The sequence below is a fragment of the Staurois parvus genome, unplaced genomic scaffold (assembly GCF_062004578.1).
Source record: "Staurois parvus isolate SC_StPar_1 unplaced genomic scaffold, SC_StPar_1.0 ptg000362l, whole genome shotgun sequence".
Taxonomy (NCBI): Eukaryota; Metazoa; Chordata; class Amphibia; order Anura; family Ranidae; genus Staurois; species Staurois parvus.
In genome coordinates this window covers 3,351,391-3,372,364 of record NW_028318158.1, presented here as the reverse complement: position 1 = coordinate 3,372,364, position 20,974 = coordinate 3,351,391, and the positions used below count along the sequence as shown (strand labels likewise).

The 20,974-nt window shown below is 44.4% G+C and overlaps 1 protein-coding gene across 3 annotated transcripts in view; it reads left to right on the top strand.

Moving 5' to 3' along the window:
* Nucleotides 1-630: 630 nt before the first annotated feature.
* Nucleotides 631-20,974, top strand: part of RAB3GAP2 (RAB3 GTPase activating non-catalytic protein subunit 2) — a 107,344-nt gene continuing 87,000 nt past the window's right edge. For 2 of the 3 annotated variants that reach the window (XM_089685031.1, XM_089685030.1), the window contains exon 1: nt 631-794. In XM_089685031.1, the coding sequence (XP_089541157.1) occupies nt 698-794 (97 nt within the window). In that variant the 5' untranslated portion in view covers nt 631-697. Of the gene's footprint in view, nt 795-10,695; nt 10,819-20,974 lie in introns of those variants that run through there. The other variant, XM_089685032.1, reaches the window with a different exon arrangement.

The following is a 20,974-nucleotide window of genomic DNA, read 5'->3' as shown; positions in this document are numbered from 1 at the left end:
TCATTTGTCCCTCATTTTGTTCCGACCTATATAGTTGTATATAAAATGCACTATTTTAAAGAAGTGTTTCCAGTGCTAGACCTTTCATCCAATTTTGTAAATTCATAAAGCCATAGTAGGGTTAAACAAAATTTTTTTTGCACAATTTTCCTTTAAGGGGGCGTGGCAGGGGGTGTGTCCCATGTCTACCTACTTTTGCTGATAGGTGTTCCTTATTCCCATCTCAGAAGGTTGGGAGGTATGCCCAAAGGTAGGCCCAGGCTGGGAATGTTCTGACAACCTACTACTCCATATAAGATAGGTTTGCATGGTTATCATTCTAGAACAACTTCCAGGGGCATTTGGGAACCAGGAACAGTCGGGTAGGATGGATATCCTTTTGCTGTAATATGCTATAATTCTGATAACAGATCATTAAAAATACATCAGTGAATAGACAATCTATTGGTAAATGGAGCCATTGAACTTCACAGACTGGGCATTCCAGGAACAAAGATGGCGGTGGGGGATCTTGCAGTCATCATATGGCTTTTTTCAGTCGCCATGGTAATAGGGAAGCCTCGGGCTGGGCAGCGAGGACTCAGGGTGGGGGAAAGAGCATGCGCAGCACCTTCCTCCGCTCTCTCTGACAACTCACCAGGATGACGCACTTCCGGGTTTGCAGTTCGGCAGCTGGAGGGTGACAGGAGCCCGGAGGATGGCCTGTACCCTGCTGGAGTTCTGCCGCTTCCAGGACATCACACCGGTCCGGGACTTCCTGTTCCCCCAGCTGAGGGAGGAGAAGAGGAACACCGGTGAGTGCTCACTGCCAGGTTGCGGGGTCTGAACATCTGCACCGTCTATACACTGTGCTGTACATCTGCTGCACCCTCTGTACACTGCGCTGTACATCTACTGCCCTCTGTATACTCTGCGCTGTACATCTACTGCCCTCTGTATACACTGTGCTGTACATCTACTGCCCTCTGTATACACTGTGCTGTACATCTACTGCCCTCTGTATACACTGTGCTGTACATCTGCTGCACCCTCTGTACACTGCGCTGTACATCTACTGCCCTCTGTATACACTGCGCTGTACATCTACTGCCCTCTGTATACACTGCGCTGTACATCTACTGCCCTATGTATACTGTACTGTATATCTGCTGCACCCTATGTATACTGTACTGTACATCTACTGCACGCTGTATACACTGTGCTGTACATCTGCTGCACCCTGTATACACTGTGCTGTACATCTGCTGCACCCTATGTACACTGTACTGTACATCTACTGCACCCTATGTACACTGTACTGTACATCTACTGCACCCTATGTACACTGTACTGTACATCTACTGCACCCTATGTACACTGTACTGTACATCTACTGCACCCTATGTACACTGTGCTGTACATCTACTGCACCCTATGTACACTGTGCTGTACATCTACTGCACCCTATGTACACTGTGCTGTACATCTACTGCACCCTATGTACACTGTGCTGTACATCTACTGCACCCTATGTACACTGTGCTGTACATCTACTGCACCCTATGTACACTGTGCTGTACATCTACTGCACCCTATGTACACTGTGCTGTACATCTACTGCACCCTATGTACACTGTGCTGTACATCTACTGCACCCTATGTACACTGTGCTGTACATCTACTGCCCTCTGTATACACTGTGCTGTACATCTACTGCACCCTATGTACACTGTACTGTACATCTACTGCCCTCTGTATACACTGTGCTGTACATCTACTGCACCCTGTATACACTGTGCTGTACATCTACTACCCTCTGTATATACTGTGCTGTACATCCGCTTCGCCCTGTAAACACTGTGCTGTACATCTGCTGCACCAATAACTCCCTTCTGATATCTCTCTATATTGTACTGCACATCACTGTAGTCCCTCCCACTCACAGGATGGTATATGCTTTGTGCTTCCATCATACATCTGGCCTGTACTGCTGGGTGATCTGCTCTGACCCTCATTCCTGCCCTGTGTCTCTTTATACTTCATAGTGTACCAGGGAATGACATACTCTGCAGTGTTCTGAATATTTCTATTGGCTGTATGGAGCTGGTATATACACTGTGCCTGCAATACAACTGGGGGCTCATCCCAGGAGGTCCATACAAACAGGCAATGAGTGATGGTTCTCTAGTAAAAGGATCCCTTTATTGTTGTACATCCACAAATACAATACAGCAGAGCTGTGTACAATATCTACGGGGGGCTCCTGTAAAGAAAAACTACATGTGCAGCTGTGACAGAAGCTGAACAATGGCAGGTAGGCCATTTGTGTATCTCTGGAAGCCTGCCTAAAAAAATCCCGGAGATGAGGTCATCCTGTACTGCCTTGTTGCTAAATTAAGACGCTTCCAGCTGTTGGTCACCCCCATCATAACAGGAGTTAGCTTTCTCCTATTCAACATCCTGCACATGTGCCCTCAGCTCCCTATGTATACTGTGCTGTACATCTACTGCACGCTGTATACACTGTGCTGTACATGTGCCCTGAGCTCCCCCCCCCCCCCCCCCCCCCCCCCCCCCGCTGCACATGTGCCCTCAGCTACCCCCCCCAACTGCACATGTGCCCTCAGCTCCCCCCCCCCAACTGCACATGTGCCCTCAGCTCCACCCCCCCGCTGCACGTGTGCACTCAGCTCCACCCCCCCGCTGCACGTGTGCACTCAGCTCCACCCCCCCGCTGCACGTGTGCACTCAGCTCCACCCCCCCGCTGCACGTGTGCACTCAGCTCCCCCCCCTTGCTGCATATGTGCCCTCACTCCCCCCCCCCCCCCCCGGGGATGAGCAGTAATGGCTGGGAACTAGGCAGGATGGGGGGGTGCCATCTCAGGCAGTTTTTCAGGCAGGCTTTGGGAGATACATAAATCACTTACCCCTACAGATACTGCAGGTAAACAATGAATGATAGCAAACAGGCAGCTCTTTATTTCCGAGGAATCGTGCATTGTCTTTTCTGCAATAGAATAAACTTGCCTGCCTGTTCAGAGTTCTCTGTAGAATGTAAACGGATCTGCATGTGTGCTTCCGGCACAGTGCCAGCATGCTGGTCTGAGTGGCTCCCGTGCATGCACAGAAGTGGCATCATCCTGCACTGGACAAGCAAGATTGCTGAAGACCGGCACCTGGAGGAAGATTCTGGTAAGGGACCTCGTGGGCACTGGGCCGTTGGAGCATAGGTGAGTATTTTTACCTTTAGTTCTTCAACAGTAGATCCCTCCCAGCAACAATTTACCACCCCCCAGCAAAAAAGATCTCAAGAAACAATACAAAATAGCTACAAAAGATCTTCCAGCAGCCAGCAACAATTGGCCCTCCAGCACACCCCAGCACTCCTTGCCATTACATACACTGTATTGCCAAACGTATTTGTCGGCCTGCCTTTACATGTACATGAACTTTAATGGCATCCCAGTCTTAGTCTTTAGGGTTCAGTATTGACTTGGCCCCGCCCTTTGCAGCTATAACAGCTTCAACTCTTCTGGGAAGGCTGTCCACAAGGTTTTGGAGGGTGTCTATGGGAAAGTTTGACCATTCTTCCAGAAGTGCATTTGTGAGGTCAGGCACTGATATTGGATGAGAAAGCCTGGCCTGCAGTCTCCGCTCAAATTCATCCCAAAGGTGTTCTATCGGGTTGAGGTCAGGACTTTGTGAAGGCCACAGTCAAGTTCCCCCACCTTGGACCTTGCTTTGATTATAGGTGCGCGGTCATGTTGGAACAGGAATGGGCCATCCCAAACCTGTTCCCACAAAGTTAAAAGCATGAAATTTTTGTAAATGCCTGAAATGTCAAAATGTTGAAAATAATGGCACCTGAACCTGTGTTTTGCGATCGCCCCAAAAACACCCAGGCATGAATGGAGCCGCCCTAGTTCACACATATGCAATTCTGGATGCGTTTTCAAACTCACAGATTCGCATGACAGGCTATAAATTGTGTCTTCCTATTGAGGTGGTTCACACAGATGCGATCCACACGCATTACGTTTTGAATGCCATTACAAAAAGGGTCCTGTGCAAGTTTGTAGCGGTGCATTCCAGACTCGCAAGTGATAGAGTAGAGTGGCATCCATAGATAAATGTTCACATAGGATTGCTATTGACAGGAGTTTTTGCTTTAAAGTCTATGAGAAGCGTTTTTGCTTTGAAGTCTATGGGAGGCAAATTTCCATTAAAGTTAATGGGAGGCAGTGTGTGAACCCAGGCATCCTGATGCAATTTCTTGTCGCCATGGCGATCTGGCACCTGGGATTTGTCGAGCCCTATGTGTGGTTTCTTTATTGTCAAAACCATCTAGTGGCCACAATACATTTTTGTGTCATGATTGAGGTCTTTCTGGGAAAAAGACACAATGTTCGGTGTTCACAGTGCATCGGGCCAGACACTTCGCTTTGGACCCGGTAGCAAGTGGAGATTACTGGAGTAGCTGTGTCAATTTCGGTGTTTTCCAGCTTTTAGGGGCATCGGTCAGGTATGGTATATACAGTTACATTGGTCCAAGCTGAACCAATGTACAGTTACTATGTATAAAATATCCATACCTGGAACTCCTCTTTAACTTGCTGGCTTCTCATTGATATTCGCAGTTCCACTACTCATGAAAGCTAAAATGTCTTACTCCGGCCTAGGACAAACCATGATCTAATGGTTCTGCTTGTGTATGATGCTAAGAAGTAAATGGAGATTGAAATGTAGGATAGAAGATGTTGGTGATTGGTTGAGCCTGATGGAATGTATCTAAAATACGGAAAGGGTTTATAAGATGGTGGAGCCTTCATGTAGAAAAATATTGTGTCTTGTACCCCAAATTTAATAAAGTTTGATGTGGTTGGGGGGGGTCAGATGATTTTGGATTTCAACTAAAACTGTAGCCAGCAACAAAAGGGACACTTCACATTAACTGTAAGTACTGCCAACAGATCCAAACTGCAGGAGAGCCAGTAGGTTCATGTCGGGTTACCGACCTGCAATGCCACAGACCATATGTTACCTCGGGTAAACATCCAACACGTTGCCTCACCCTTCAATGGCCTTAACAGTGAGTTAAACATTTATGCTGATGTTATTGACCTACACAGTTTTTTATTTATTCAACAAACTGAGGCCAAAAACCTGGTTTGGACTCAACCACCTTAGTATGTCCCTGGAAGGGAAAAATACAGGTAAAAATCCAAATGCGTTTCAGGGTAATTGCCTCCCCCATCATTAGGGCTGTGTAGGTTGATGTGGTCAGACCCACTCCAGGTGCCAAATCGTATAGAATCTGCTGGGAATAAATCATCCTTGAAAACTAGAAGTTGCAAAGGGTGGGGAGTCTCCCGTAAGAGTATAAATTGATAAAGTGAGGCTAAAAAAAACCTGGTTTGAACTCATCCACCTCAGTATGTCCCTGGAAGGGAAAAATAAAAAAGAAAGATATATAAGGGTCATGCCTGACTGGTTTTGCCAGATTAGACCGGTTGCATCAGAGGTTGGTGATGTTGGTGATTTTAGTAGTACTTTGTTTATGATTTTATTATAGTTGCACTAAATAAAGCTTTTTGTAATATGCCTCGGTTGAGTGGAGTACCACATTGCTCAAAAATGAAGCGCACAAAAAAGGCAAAAAGATGCTAAACATGCAATACGTGTTTTCAATAAATTCATATCACGTTTACAGCACACATTTGTGAACAGGCCCTAATGCCTTCTTCACATCACACAAGTACTGTCAAAATGCGAAAAAAACCAAAAATATATATATGTAACATTTTTTAACTGCTTCCCGACTGACCTATAGCAGAAGTACTGCTACAACAAAATCATGTGTGTGTATATATACATGATTTAGCATTTCCCGGTAGGGGGCATGCAAACCTCCCTACCCGCGCTGCCATTGGTGGCTACAGCTGTCATTCACCAGGCCCTGGCTCAGATTCCCTGTTGGCACCTGGCGATCGTCAAGCAACACTGACAGAGGTCTGTATGTAAACAATACAGATCTCTCCCCTGTCAGCACCAGCTCGCTGCTTTGTATTGCTCTGCATAGCAGAGCAATGCAAAGCAGCATGTTTACATAGTAAAGCACACAGTTAACCCTTTGATCGCCCCAGATGTTAACCCATTCCTGCCCAGTGTCATTAGTACAGTGTCAGGACTTTTTATTAGCACTGATCACTGTATTAGTGTCACTGGGGATGTCAGTGGCAGTTAGTCATTTCCCCCTCAGTTCCAGAATGCTCGCCACAGTCCCGCTGATTGCCGCCATTACTAGTATAAAATAAAAAAATTCCAGTATATATACCTCCATTTGTAGACGCTATAACTTTCACGTATACCAATTAATTTACTTGTGTTGGGATTTTTTTTTATCAAAGACATGTAACAGAATACATTTTGGTCTAAATTTATGACAAAATTAGATTTTTTTAGATTTTTTTTACTGGCTATGTTTTATAGCAAAAAGTCAAAAATATATATTTTTTTCAAAATTACAGGTCTTTTTTGTTTATAGCACTAAAAATAAAAACCGCAAAGATAATCAAATACCACCGATTGTGGGGAAAAAAGGACATAAATTTCATGTGGGTGCAACGTTGCATCACCGCCCAATTGTCAGTTAAAGTAACACACAAAATGGCCTGGTAAGGAAGGGATGTAAATCCTCCGTAGAGCAGGTGGTTAACAAAACATTTTGGGCTTCCCTATGAACCTACAATTTCACCTTTATTATTGTGACATTATTGATATTAGTATTATTAAATGGTAGCTCTCAGCAACAAAGCAGGAAAAAGAACAGATTTTTCTATTCTATTTCCTATGTAGCCTGGGCATGATGGGCTAGACTTTGGTTTTATATAGGCCTCTTTCACACAGGTGGACAGATCGGGTCAGCTTATTAGTTTTTTTGGAAGGGCGCGATCTGTCCTTTCATTCTCCTCTGTGGAGCGGACTTGTGTCATGCTAAAAACAGACAGTTCCCCTTCATCTAGCGAATCGGATCAGATGGCAGTCGGGTGTAAACAGACAGAGCAGTCTGTTTACTTCCAACCGACCATAAAGGAGAGCAGCTTGTGTCTGCTTCCACTCTGCATAAGCGGAGCGGACATGGACCAGCCATCCACTTGCTTTGCGGGGATCAGCGGACAGATCCCTGCTGAGCAAGCGGACTCCTTTAGGGAGTCCGGTCTGTATGGAAGGGGCTGTAAGTGGTGAATGATGGTAAATGGCAGCTGGATTTGGCAGCTTGAGAATAATGGCACCTGATTCTGCGTTTTGCGATCAAATCAATTCTGCTGCAATCCCATAATGCCCACGTGTGAATGGAGCTGCCCTGGTTCACACATGCGATTCTGGATTTGTTTTGAAATTCACAGATTTATGTGATAGGCTAGCTAATTTTTGTTCCTATTGATGTGATCCACACACATTGTGTTTTGAGTGCCTATATGAAAAGTGTTCTGTGTGAGTTTGTATCAGAGCGTTCCAGACTCGCAAGTGATAGAGTAGACGTCTATGGCAGGCATTTTCCCATCGAAGTCTGTAGGAGGTACTTTCCCATCGAAATAAAAGGCAGTGTGTGAACCCAGGCACCAGGACGGAATTTCTAGTCACCATGGTGACCTGGCGCTTAGGATTTGTCGAGCCCTGGAATACAGCATCTGACCTGCCCTGGATGCACAGTTTTGCTTCCAGGGATGGCGATTCTGGCCCCACACAAACTGACCCAACTAAGTAGCCGAACTGCCATCCCTGGAAGTGAACCATGTGCTTCCAGGGCTGGTCAGATGCTCTATTCACATGCACATTGTAACAAAATGACACTTCATTCAGCTCTATGCATTACTGAGTTTTGAGACACACTTTGTAAAAAAGGTTGACATTCTGCAGTTCTACCACACAAATATGTTGTGAACAGGGCACATAGAAAACAATTGTTATCTACACTATATTGCCAAAAGTATTGGTCGGCCTGCCTTTACACACACATGAACTTTAATGGCATCCCAGTCTTAGTCCGTAGGGTTCAATATTGAGTTGGCCCACCCTTTGCAGCTATAACAGCTTCAACTCTTCTGGGAAGGCCATCCACAAGGTTTAGGAGTGTGTCTATGGGAAGGTTTCACCAGAAGCACATTTGTGAGGTCAGGTACTGATGTCGGATGAGAAGGCCTGGCTTGCAGTCTCCACTCTAATTCATGCCAAAGGTGTTCTACCAGGTTGAGGTCAGGATTCTGTGCAGGCCAGTCAAGTTCCTCCACCCCAAACTCGCTCATCCATGTCTTTATGGACCTTGCTTTGTGCACTGGTGCGCAGTCATGTTGAAACAGGAAGGGGCCATCCCCAAATTGTTCCCACAAAGTTGGGAGCATGAAATTGTCCAAAATGTCTTGGTATGCTGACGCCTGATGAGTTCCCTTCACTGGAACTAAGGGGCCAAGCCCAACCCCTGAAAAACAACTCACACCCTAATCCCCCTCCACCAGACTTTACACTTGGCACAGTGCAGTCAGGCAAGTGCTGTTCTCCTGGCAACCACCAAACCCAGACACGTCCATTAGGTTGTCAGACAGAGAAGCATGATTTGTCACTCCATAGGGCACGTCTCCACTGCTTTAGAGTCCAGTGGTGGCATGCTTTACACCATTGCATCCGAAGTTCTCTACGCACTGTTGTTGTGCTAATCTGAAGGCCACATGAAGTTTGGAGGTCTTTAGCTATTGACTCTACAGACAGTTGGCGACTTCTGCACACTGTGCACTTCAGCATGCACTGACCCCGCTCTGTCATTTTACAAGGCCTACCATTTCGTAGCCGAGTTGCTGTTGTTCCCAGTTGCTTCCACTTTGTTATAATACCACTAACAGTTGACTGTGGAATATTTAGTAGCCAGGAAATGTCACGGATGGACTTATTGCACAGGTGGCAACCTATCACGGTACCACGCTTGAATTCACTGAGCTCCTGAGAGCGACCCATTCTTTCACAAATGTTTGTAGAAGCAGTCTGCATGCCTAGGGGCTTGATTGTATACACCTGTGGCCATGGAGGTGATTGGAACACCTGAATCCAATGATTTGGAGGCGTGTCCCAATACTTTTGGCAATATAATGTATTTGCTCTTGCAACAAAGCTAATAAAGAAACTGGACGACCTCAGTTATGAGAAACAACTACTAACATTAAGCTTATTCTCCCTGTAGAAGATGATAATAGCAATATACAAACATTTTAATGGTGATTCCAGCGTAGGGAATAAGCTATTCAGTCTGAGAGTACACGACGTGGGGCCACTCGATATTTGAGGAGAAGAGGCTTAACCTTAAACTGCATAGGGGTTTTCACTATTAGGGCGGTAAGGATGTGGCACTCCCTTCCACAATCAGTGCTGTCAGCAGGAAGTATTGATCATTTTAAAAAACTCTTGGATGGGCATCTTAGCAAGCAGGTTGAACTGGATGGACTAGTATCTTTATTCAACCTTACCAACTATGTAACTATAAAAGGGTGAATTTACCTAATGGGGACGCAGACCGCAATAAAACCTGATAAGTGTTCTAATCCTATTCTACTCTATACAAAATAAAAAAAAAAGTTTTGTCTTAGGTTATACTGTAAAGCCTCATTCTAACCGATTACAAAATTTTAAAAATAATAATTATATTCCTATATAAAAGCCAATCAAGCCCCGAGTCTTCTGCTGTTTGGTTTACTTTGGGTTCTTCTTCAGGTGTCCACATGAGTGCCTGCCTGAAACGGATATTTATTAGATGGGCTTCAGAGGGGTTTTCTCACAATCCAGCAGAGGATGACATCAGGGGACTGCTGGTCTTAGGGAGGGCAACACAGCACTGGATCATTGATCCCCCCTTCCACTTGGAATTAGCAACAGTGTGGGTCATGGAATAGGAACTTGGCTGAGTAGGACGGATAAAGATTTTCCATAATAGATGAGGAATCGGCTGAAGAGACAAATCCTACCAATTGTAAGCTATGAGTGTTATGCTGTTTGTTCTTTTTGTGATTTTAGTTGCACTTATGCTTTAATCTAGACCTATTAGTGCCCAGCCGGTACTGCTCCAGTCTTATAATGTAGGCACATACCTTTGACATGTATTCTTCTGCAGTCTGGGTTCTTGAATGTGGTGGACTACTGCACCTGGCAATTTTTAAAATAATTCCTGATAGTGCCAGTTGTTCTACTCCCCTTTGCCTCAATGGTCAATAGTAACATTCTTGGGCCGGCACTCGACGATGCAAAGATGCCAGAACGTTCCAGTACGTGCTAGTAAGTCTATCAGTATTGTTTTTCATGAGAAACATAAAAGCTACCATTGCTGACCTTCTTCTGAAAATCCTGTTCTGTTGCCTGATTGGTATGCTTTCCTTCTGGCTTAAAGTGTTACTAAACCCACAAAAATAAAATCAGTCTGTGTATGCAGTAAAGCATGCTGGGTATACTCACTGTGGAACCTAAAATAATTCTCCGCATTGTGTAAAAAGGCTGTTTAATCCTGTCTTCTCTGATCTTCCCCTTCTTACTTTGTCCCCTAAATATCTCTTGAAATAACATAGGTTTGGAGTCGCTGTGCACATGCTCAGTTTGGTGTGTATTGCTAGAGAGTTTTTTTGTTTGTTTTTTCTTGGGACAGTGCATGTGATCAGCACAGGGCCAATCAGCACTGTGCAGACAGAAGTCAGGGGTCCTGCATCCTCCTAGAGGAGAATGAATACGTCTCCTACAAACTTTTGTGCTCTGCTGGACACTGAAAGAAGTCACAGGACTGCTCCAACTGCTGATGAGGAAAGGTATTTAGTAGTTTATATTTACTAAAATAATTGCAATTCTATGTTCTGTGTACTGTGGGAGACCAGATATAGTGCATGCAGGGCCCTGGGTTTAGTAACACTTTAAATACTTAGTCATGAACCTGGAAAAAGTTTGCTGGGAAAAAAGTGAGAAGTCCTTATCTGCATACTTTCTCATGGTCAATGTATGAAAAAAAGTAACAAATGGGTCACTTGATAGCCAGGCATTTTAAAAAGGATAAATCGGTAATGGGACCTTTTTTTGACAAAGTTTTTTTAAGCCCTACCTGTGGCTTACAGACATTTGGTTAAATGCAAATCATCAATTCTCTGGAGGTGTGCAAACGTTCTTCTAAGCTGAACAAGGCTTTTCAGGGCCAAGAGCTCCAAGCCTAAAGAGGTCCCCAGTTGTAGGCTGATCACAGTCATGGTGTCTATGGATATCCAGACTCTTCTAAGGAGGAATGGTACCTAAATCGGCCTTTTGTTGAACATTCTTTGTCCAATCTTTTCCTAAAATAGGACCAGGTTGTCTATTCTTTCTCTTCGCCCTTTCTCACCAGCCCTGATCCACAGATTTCTCATGCATTGGTGCTGAGCTGTACCTAAAATTGCCTCCTAAATTGTATCTTGGTGTTATGTGGTACGCTTGTATTCTTCATCAATTTTTAAAGATTTCTGTAGCTCATAGCGGGCTCGCTGTCTGTCTCCCGCATTGTTATTCCATGCTTCTCCGAGAATGAGTCATCTCCATTCCCAGAATTAGAATGTGCGTATTCAGCCAACATTAGTCAACGTGATGTCAAGAGATTACTTTGTAACACCTCGACGCTCTGAAAATGTCCTGACGTCAGCAGGACAGGAGCCGCTCCACGGAGCAGGCATAAAATGAAGAGGACTTGCTCGGTGTATTGCTTTTACAAAGCAATGTGTAGAATGTGGCTTGAGAAGGTTATGTTATGTTGTAACATGCTCCCTATGCTTCAGACGTCTGGTTTGCTGATGTCACATATGGATAGGGTGCTGCTTAAAATATAAAATATGCTGTTATTTGTGGTGCTGGTAGAACGTTTGTGATGAAAGGATGCAAACATTCCTTTAACAACACAACCAAGGCATCCAGAAGATGGCCCTGTTTTCAGCCTCCTCTGTAAGTGGAAGTACATGCTCTTTGTCTTCTTAAAGCAAACCTGTAGTTTGCCAATTCAAGAATTTTTGTTTTTTAAATATACCTCCCATCCCCCCAAGCAGCAAGAACTAACTCTTCTTGGCTCCGCTGCCATGCTGTTCAGTACCAGTAGCTGAAGGGAATACCCATGACTTCCAGGTATGGAGGAGCCATGTGAAAGACGCACCAATCAGTCCTGTCACTTAGGGAATCCATAGCCCCGTGTATGTCCACTTGTAGCAATGCCTGGCCAAGCACAGGTTCACCTCAAAGCAAACCTGTAGAAAAATATAATTGGAATTTTCTAAGCTAAACAAGCTTTAACAAAGGCTACGTTCACACTAGCGTTGTGTGCAGGCGGCAGAGAGGCGTTTGGGAAGCGTTTTTACAGCTTCCCAAACGCCTCTGCTAATTCTGCACATTACAGCACACGGTGCTGTTCTAATGGGAGCGTTTGCGTTGCGTCGCGGCAAACGGACGCCTCTGGTCGAGTCAGGAGGCGTTGAAGCCTCCTATTCTCGTCTATGGTGCTGCTCCGCAAACACCCGGTCGGCGTTTGCGGTGCGGTTGCGGGGCGTTTGCGGAGCGGTAACACCACTCAAACTGCATTATAGGCGTTTACGGGGCGTTATTAACGCTCGGCAAACGCCTAGCAACCCCCGCTAAACCGCGCATGCGGCGTTTGCGGAGCGTTAAAAACGCTTTGCAAACACCGGACCAACGCTTGCCAAATGCTATAGGGGCGTTTGGCAAGCGTTGGTAAAACAGCCAAGGGTGAACGAGCTCAGTGTCATTCCAGCACAGCCTGTAGCCCTCCTGATATGCCTCCTCCTCCTCGTATATACCCCCCTTCCCCAACATCCCACAATTTATTTATTTATTTATTACAGGTACTTATATAGTGCCATAAATTTATGCAGCACTTTACATAAATATTGTACATTCACATCAGTCCCTAACCGTCAAGGGGCGTACAATCTAAGATCCCTAACTTACATTCATACATACACATACTAGGGCCAAATTAGACAGGATCCATTTCACCTACCAGCATGTCTTTGGAGTGTAGGAGGAAACCGGAGTACCCGGAGGAAACTCACACAGGCACAGGGAGAACATGCAAACTCCAGGCAGGTGGTGTCATGGTTGGGATTCGAACCAACGACCCTAGTACTGCTAGGCGGAAGTGCTAACCATTTAGCCACTGTGCTGCCCACAACAATGGCTTGCTCCATGGCAGAGTAGTATTTGGAAAACTTTGTAACTGCTACATGAGATGCCTGTCTGTACAAAAGCTAGCCCTGGTATTTACGTTCTGGAGGGATGAGGGGGCTGCAGACTGTGCTTTGGTGACACAAAACCCAAAGGACAGCACAGATGTCTACTACAACTCCTTCACATTACCATGGAGATATTGGCACCCCTGCATTTCTGTCAGATAATGCACCACCTCGCCCAGAAAATTGTTGCAATTACAAATGTTTAGGCATTCTCATGTTTATTTCTTTTGTTTGTATTGGTATGACACAAAAAAGTGGAGAAACAAAAGGCCAAATCTGACACATTCCACGCAAAACTCCAAAAATGGACTGGACAAAATTATTGGCACCCTCAATGTAATATTTGATAACACACCACTGAAATCAATCGCTTCCTGTAACCACCAATTAGTTTCTTACACCTCTCTACTGGAATTTTGAACCACTTTGGAAAGGTCTTTCAGATTGGAAGGGTTCCTTTTCCAAACTGCTGTTTTGAGATTTCTCCACAGATGCTCTATGGCGGGTGTCGGCAACCCGCGGCTCTTTTTCACCTTTCCTGTGGCTCCGGAGCACACTGCCCACCAGGTGACAGGCAATAGGGTCGGCAAGCCGCGGCTCTTTTAATGCAGATCTTCTGTGTGCCGGGCGCCCGCTGGCAAACATTGGCTGTCAGGATGTAGGCGGGGCAGCCCGGATGTAGGCGGGGCAGCGTGACGAACTCCTCTCCTCTCACAGTCCGCCCTGAAGACCAGAACGGCGCGGGAACCCAGCGAGAGGAACGCGCGGAGCAAAGGTAAGTGAATTCACACAATATGGGGAATGAATTACTATGGGGGATGAATTACTATAGGGGGGATGAATTACTATAGGGGGGATGAATTACTATATGGGGGATGAATTACTATATGGGGGATGAATTACTATATGGGGGATGAATTACTATGGGGGATGAATTACTATATGGGGGATGTATTACTATAGGGGGGATGAATTACTACGGGGGATGAATTACTATATGGGGGATGAATTACTATATGGGGGATGAATTACTATATGGGGGATGAATTACTATATGGGGGATGAATTACTATATGGGGGATGAATTACTATAGGGGGGATGAATTACTATAGGGGGGATGAATTACTATAGGGGGGATGAATTACTATGGGGGATGAATTACTATAGGGGAGATGAATTACTATGGGGGATGAATTACTATATGGGGGATGAATTACTATATGGGGGATGTATTTTCAGTTTTAAAAATGTTTCTCTCAAAATAAATTTCAATCGTGGTTTTGGCGAGATTTGGCTCAGTCGAAAAAAAAGGTTGCCCACCACTGACCTAAGGCTATGATTGTGATTATGACGATACACTGTGGCCCTGATTAACCCTTTGCTTACTGGGCCCTTAAACCCCCTTCATGACCAGAGCGTTTTTTGCAATATATGCAGTGTCGGATTTGTTTTAAATGTTGCAATGGTTTTGCGGCTCCCAGTCTTTTTTTCCCTCTCGGAAACGGGTCCAAGTGGCTCTTTATGTCTTAAAGGTTGCAGACCCCTGCTCTATGGGATTGAGATCTGGACTCATTTCTGGCCAGTTCAGTATTCTTCAGCGCTTTGTCTGAAACTATTTCTGGGTGCTTTTCGACGTGTGCTTTTGACCCTTGTCCTGCTTTAGGACCCATGATTTCTGAGGGAGACCCAACTTTCTGACACTGGGCCCTACATTGCACCCCAGAATTCTTTGGTAGTCTTCAGATTTCATAATGCCATGCACACGGTCAAGACATCCAGTGCCTGAAGCAGCAAAGCAACCCCAAAACATCAGTGAAGCTCCACCATGTTTGACTGTAGGGACTGTATTCTTTTCTTTAAAGGCCTCATTTCTTTTCTGAAAACAGTAGAATGATGGGCTTTACCAAAGCTCTTTAATTTTGTTTAGTCTGTCTACAGCACATTCTCCCAAAAGGTCTTTGGCTTCCTCAGGTATTTTTTGGCAAACTCCCAATGTGGCTTTTTTATGTTTCTGTGTCAGCAGTGGGGTCCTCCTGGGTCTCCTACCATAGCTTCCCTTTTCATTCAGATGGCAACGTGTAGTGTGAGCCGGCACAGTTGTACCCTGTGCCTGAAGGTCAGCTTGAATTTGTGTGGAAGTTGATGAAGGTTCTTTATCCATCATTCCAACAATCCTTCATTGCAATTTTTGATCAATTTCTTCTCTTTCGTCCACGTCCAGGGAGATTAGCTACAGTGCCAGGGGCTGTAAACTTCTTGACAATGTTGCGCACAGTGGACACAGGATCATTAAGATCTCTGGAGATGAACTTGTAACCTTGAGATTGTCCATGCTTTTCCACAATTTTTGCTCTCAAATCTTCAAACAATCCTTTGCTGTTCTTTCTCTTCTCCATTCGCCATGTGGCACACAGAGACACAACAAAAAGGTCGGGTCGATTTTTAACCATTTTAACTGTTTACCGGTGTGATTTCTGAATTTTAAGCACCTGTTAATTGATACAGGTCAGTTTAATTACAAATTACAGGAGCATCACAAACTTGGAATGCATTAATTCTTACAATTTTGAGAAGGTGCCAATAATTTTGTCCAGTCCATTTTTGGAGTTTTGCGTGGAATGTGTCATTTATAGCTTTTTGTTTCTCCAATTTTTTGTGTCCTACTAATACAAACATGAGAATGCCGAAACATTTGTAATTGCAACAATTTTCTGGCCGAAGTGGTGCATTCTCTGACAGAAATGCAGGGGTGCCAATATTTTTGGCCTTGACTGTACACACCGAGAAGATAGTATTACCTACAGGCACATTACTGCTAGAGGGTAGGAGTTAGGTGTTGCTCTTATATATTGAAAGACACATATCCTAGGCCTCTGGGCAGTCATGCCTTGCAGTCAGAGCATACTGAGAGGTATTTTCCAGGAAGGTTCGAGTAGAAAAGAGGACACCCAAGGTGTTTAGGATAGGGAGGACAGAGAAGAAAAGAAAAAGAAGAGTGGAGCCGGGTGGGAGCAAACATTTATTATATTGCAGCTTACCACTTCTTAGATGTGATGGCTGCATTAATTTTCTTTTTTAGGCTATCTTTCTTCTGTTTTCATCTGGTGATCTGGCCAGTAAGTCTGTTGTTTTTCAAAAGAACAAACTCTCCAGCAGAATGTATCAATGATCAGCTTTTATTTATTTATGTAAAACCTTTGTCCCAAATGGAAACAACTGTTGTAACTGCTTATAAGGTATTAGCTGAAGTATAGCTTCAGCTTGTTAGTGTATTTAAATCTGCAAGTACATCTAACACTCTATCCACATATTATTAATAAGTAGCACAAATACTGTGTGTCCTCCCAGTATTATAATATAAGTCCATCTTGTAATGTGAAACACACAAAAAAATCATGCAGGTGCTCCCAGCTTCAAACGTGAATCCACAATGACAGGGGTGCCCCCTCACCTTCCTGCCCAGGCCCCGCAGGACCAATGAGCCAGATAAATGCCTCTTAGGTAATCCTCCCACAGCACCTTGGGGGTCTCTTTAGCAATGATGGTGATACTTCCTCCTCTGATGGGTACTGATTACCACTTGGTGCCTCCAGATGTTTAGTATGCAATTACTCCATAAGTACCCCATATAGGACAAAAAGAGATCCACTTAGTGTAAAACTGCAAAGCCTTTAATCATGCCACACAGCTGGTACTACTCACATTTGGGTGGTTGAACAAACACATTTACACCACACCATGGGTGTACTGGCTTGTGTGGATCCTCACTATGAAAGGTGGACCAAGATGGCGCCGACGCCGGAAATGACGTCACCGCGCGGTCCGTTAGGCCCCTCCCACTGGCGTATCTACGCGTTACGTCACGGTTAGTATCACGTGACTTCCTCAGGACATATGTCTAATGATTGGTAAGCAGCAATATATTGGTTTTGGGTTTAATACTGCTTTAAAGCCCAACTGCAGGAAACTTGAGAATTCTCCCTTGCAGTGGAACTGTGCCTGCTCTGCAAGGGATAACTGCTTGTTTAGGTCTGGCGACATGGCAAAATAGATTTCCTTACCTGATCCTCCTCACTGCTAGACCTGTCCCCACAGCATCTTCTCCCTCATGCTTCAACGGTCCTTCGATCCTCCTCACTGCTAGACCTGTCCCCACAGCATCTTCTCCCTCATGCTTCAGCGGTCCTTCGATCCTCCTCACTGCTAGACCTGTCCCCACAGCATCTTCTCCCTCATGCTTCAGCGGTCCTTCGATCCTCCTCACTGCTAGACCTGTCCCCACAGCATCTTCTCCCTCATGCTTCAGCGGTCCTTCGATCCTCCTCACTGCTAGACCTGTCCCCACAGCATCTTCTCCCTCATGCTTCAGCGGTCCTTTGATCCTCCTCACTGCTAGACCTGTCCCCACAGCATCTTCTCCCTCATGCTTCAGCGGTCCTTCGATCCTCCTCACTGCTAGACCTGTCCCCACAGCATCTTCTCCCTCATGCTTCAGCGGTCCTTCGATCCTCCTCACTGCTAGACCTGTCCCCACAGCATCTTCTCCCTCATGCTTCAACAGTCCTTCGATCCTCCTCACAGCATCTTCTCCCTCATGCTTCAATGATCCTTCGATCCTCCTCACTGTTAGACCTGTCCCCACTGAATTTTCTCCCTCGTGCTTCAAAGGTCCTTCGATCCTCCTCACTGCTAGACCTGTCCTCACAGTATCTTCTCCCCCATGCTCAAGCGGTTTATATGTCACCAGTACCACGCAGGGTCCATAACTTTGCATCGGATGTCGAGGAAAGGTCCACCTCCAGAGATTAGGGAAGCGCTATCTGCCAGGGGAGCAGAGGATCAGGTAAGTTAAAGTGCTTTTAATCTCTGCTAGACCTAAACGAGCAGGTAACCCTTGCTGTGTCGACTCAGCCCTTCTACAAGGGAGAATTTTCCGATCTCCTGAAATTGTGATTTAACCTTTTTAAAGTGGAACTTCACTCTCTCACTCAAGATTGATTATTTTTAATCCTTATGCTGCTAGCATTAGTAAATAGATAGGAATGTATATATCCTGTTTACTTATTTTAAACTATTATTTTAGGCTTCTTAAGTTACTTCCTGGATTCTTGCCTAGGGAAATGATGTCATACATCCCAGGAGTCTTCAGGAGGGGAGAAGGGTTTTTCTCAGCTAGGCCCTCTCCTGCTTGTATGCCTGAGCTAAGGGCAGGTAGATCCCAAAAGAAAATGCTATATGAATCATCTGCTGTTACTCAAGATGGTCATGGCCAGAAATGCTAGAGTTGTTTTTCAAAGTGATCTCGAATGGAGACATGGATGGATGGATGAGTTTAGTTTGTTTATTTAAAATGAAATAAATAGCATTTTTGCGTTGTGGTGCTCAGTTGCAGGGACGATCCGCTTTGCTTGTCCTTTGAACATTCTGGTGAGTGCAGGCAGTGCTAATTTCATGAAATGAGATATACGGTTAATCATTTTTCTTTAAAGTATACATCCTTATTATTCAGCAGATGGCTTGCTGTGGGTACACAGATTTTCCTTCCCATCTGAGCTGTAGATTGCTGTGTGGAAATGCATAAATTAGTCATTATTTTCATTAAGAGCTCAGCACTATGTTTGTTTTAGAAAATCACGCACTGGTTCCCTGCGGCACCCGATTTTAAGATCACCTGTCACTATGGTGTTCTGAAGGCTAAGCATGATCAGGAGATGAGAGATCTGGGGGAGTTCAGTACACAAACACTGCACAGAACATGACCGCAGTTCCCATGACATTTGAATTTTTTGGCAGTTTCCGAAACTTTGTGCTGGTTACAGAGTTACATGGAAAGATTTGTAGTAGCAATTAAGAGAACCATTTGTAATAATCACCACTCTTAAAGTGGCACTGTCAATATAAAAAATGTAGCTGGGTATACATGTTCAGTTTTTTTTCTATTCAACCAGCATGGTGAACAAAAAAACAGAACTAATAGATCCCTACATTAACATTATTGAATTCAGACGGAGAGTCGACCCTCCCCCCAATCCAGAATACACTGATCAGCCATTGCCTGCAAGTGCTGATCGAATGCTGGTTTTCCATCAAGACCAGTCATTAGACCAGCTTTCACGTTTATTGAAAGTTGGCCGGTTCCTCCTGAACTGGCTGACTTTAGGTACATGTATACCAGGCTTTAAGTAAGCTATGCTTGTTCCCCCAAACACGGCTTCAGATCTGTTGACGAACTCACGGAACCTTGGCCCTCCACAGGCTCCTGGATCCCCCATACCTCTTACAGGTTTTTTCTTTGACATCCACCTATAAGGGTTGGGTCACGCTGGTGTGCTTTCACATGTGACTTCAATCAAGCAGAATCGCAAGACAATGGAAATCACATTATTATTATGGTGCTGGTTCACATCAATGTAACAACTGCAATTTTGAAAAAGTTCCTGCACCCGCCGGAGTCCTAACAACCAGAGACTCATCACCACTGCTTAAGTAAACAAGGGGACAGGGTCATCTGGTGATGTCACTGGGTAGCACCCCCCACCACCATGCACGTCCTCTCCCTTTCCCTGGCTGTACCCACATGAAAGAAAAATATATTTGAAATATATTTTAAAAATATTCTTCCCAAATATATTGACATATAAAATAGATTTATATACTGCATGTTGAAATGCGCTTTTATATATTACAAAATATATGAAAAATATTTTTAAAAATATATATTTTTTTTAAATGCAATCTTCAGATTTTCTTAACATATATGTAAAAATATATGTTAAAATGACTTTTTTATATTTGTAAATGCATTCCAAAAATGTAGATTTGTATTTTTAAAGACATACAATATATTTTAAATGTTTGTATAAAAATATTTGTCATATATTTTGTAATAAAAATGCATTTCAACATGTGTGTGTGTGTGTGTGTGTGTAGAATATTTTTAAAATATATTTTTCTTCCATATGGGTATGCTCAGATAAGCATCATTTTTAGGTTTGGGGTCCCCCTTAAAATCCATACCAGACCCAAAGGGCTCACACCTTTTTAAAGTGATTTTTCACTGACAGCTTACCAAAGCAGATTGATTTCATTCAGTTCCTTACAGATCAGCCATATGCGTGATAAAGATTAAGAACTTGTTTACTTCTTTGCTTTTATGTCATTTGTTAATGTGCATTGCAGTAAGACAGTCCATTGAAATGAATGGGCTTCCAACACACCCTAATGGGATATATATATATATATTTTTTGCATCTTGTGTTGCCGCACGCTGCAACATAGGTCCAGCCATCTCTGAAGTGCATGTAGACAGGAAAGGACTACAAAGAAGCTACGTGGTTGTGTTGGTAACGTGTGTTGGGGGGGCCCATTCAGTTTTTGGCACCCCAATGTACAGACATGCATAACATGCATGGACCCATGTTGCAGTAACATGTTTGTTAATGCGCTTGTCACTGCAATGCAACAGTGTGAATCCGGCATTATTTAAAAAGAAAAAATGCAGTCTATGATACACCGTGCTTTAGGCTAGGTTCACATATGTGCGGGTGGTGCCGCTGCACATCCGCACAAAAAATCGATGCAGCCGACCACCCGCACAGAGAAATGCGGACCCGCTGGCAGGTGCCATTAGTTCTAATGGCACGCCACCCGCACTGGAAAACGCAAGCATTCTGGGAACCAAGGTTCCCGCGTGGGCTGCGTTTTCAG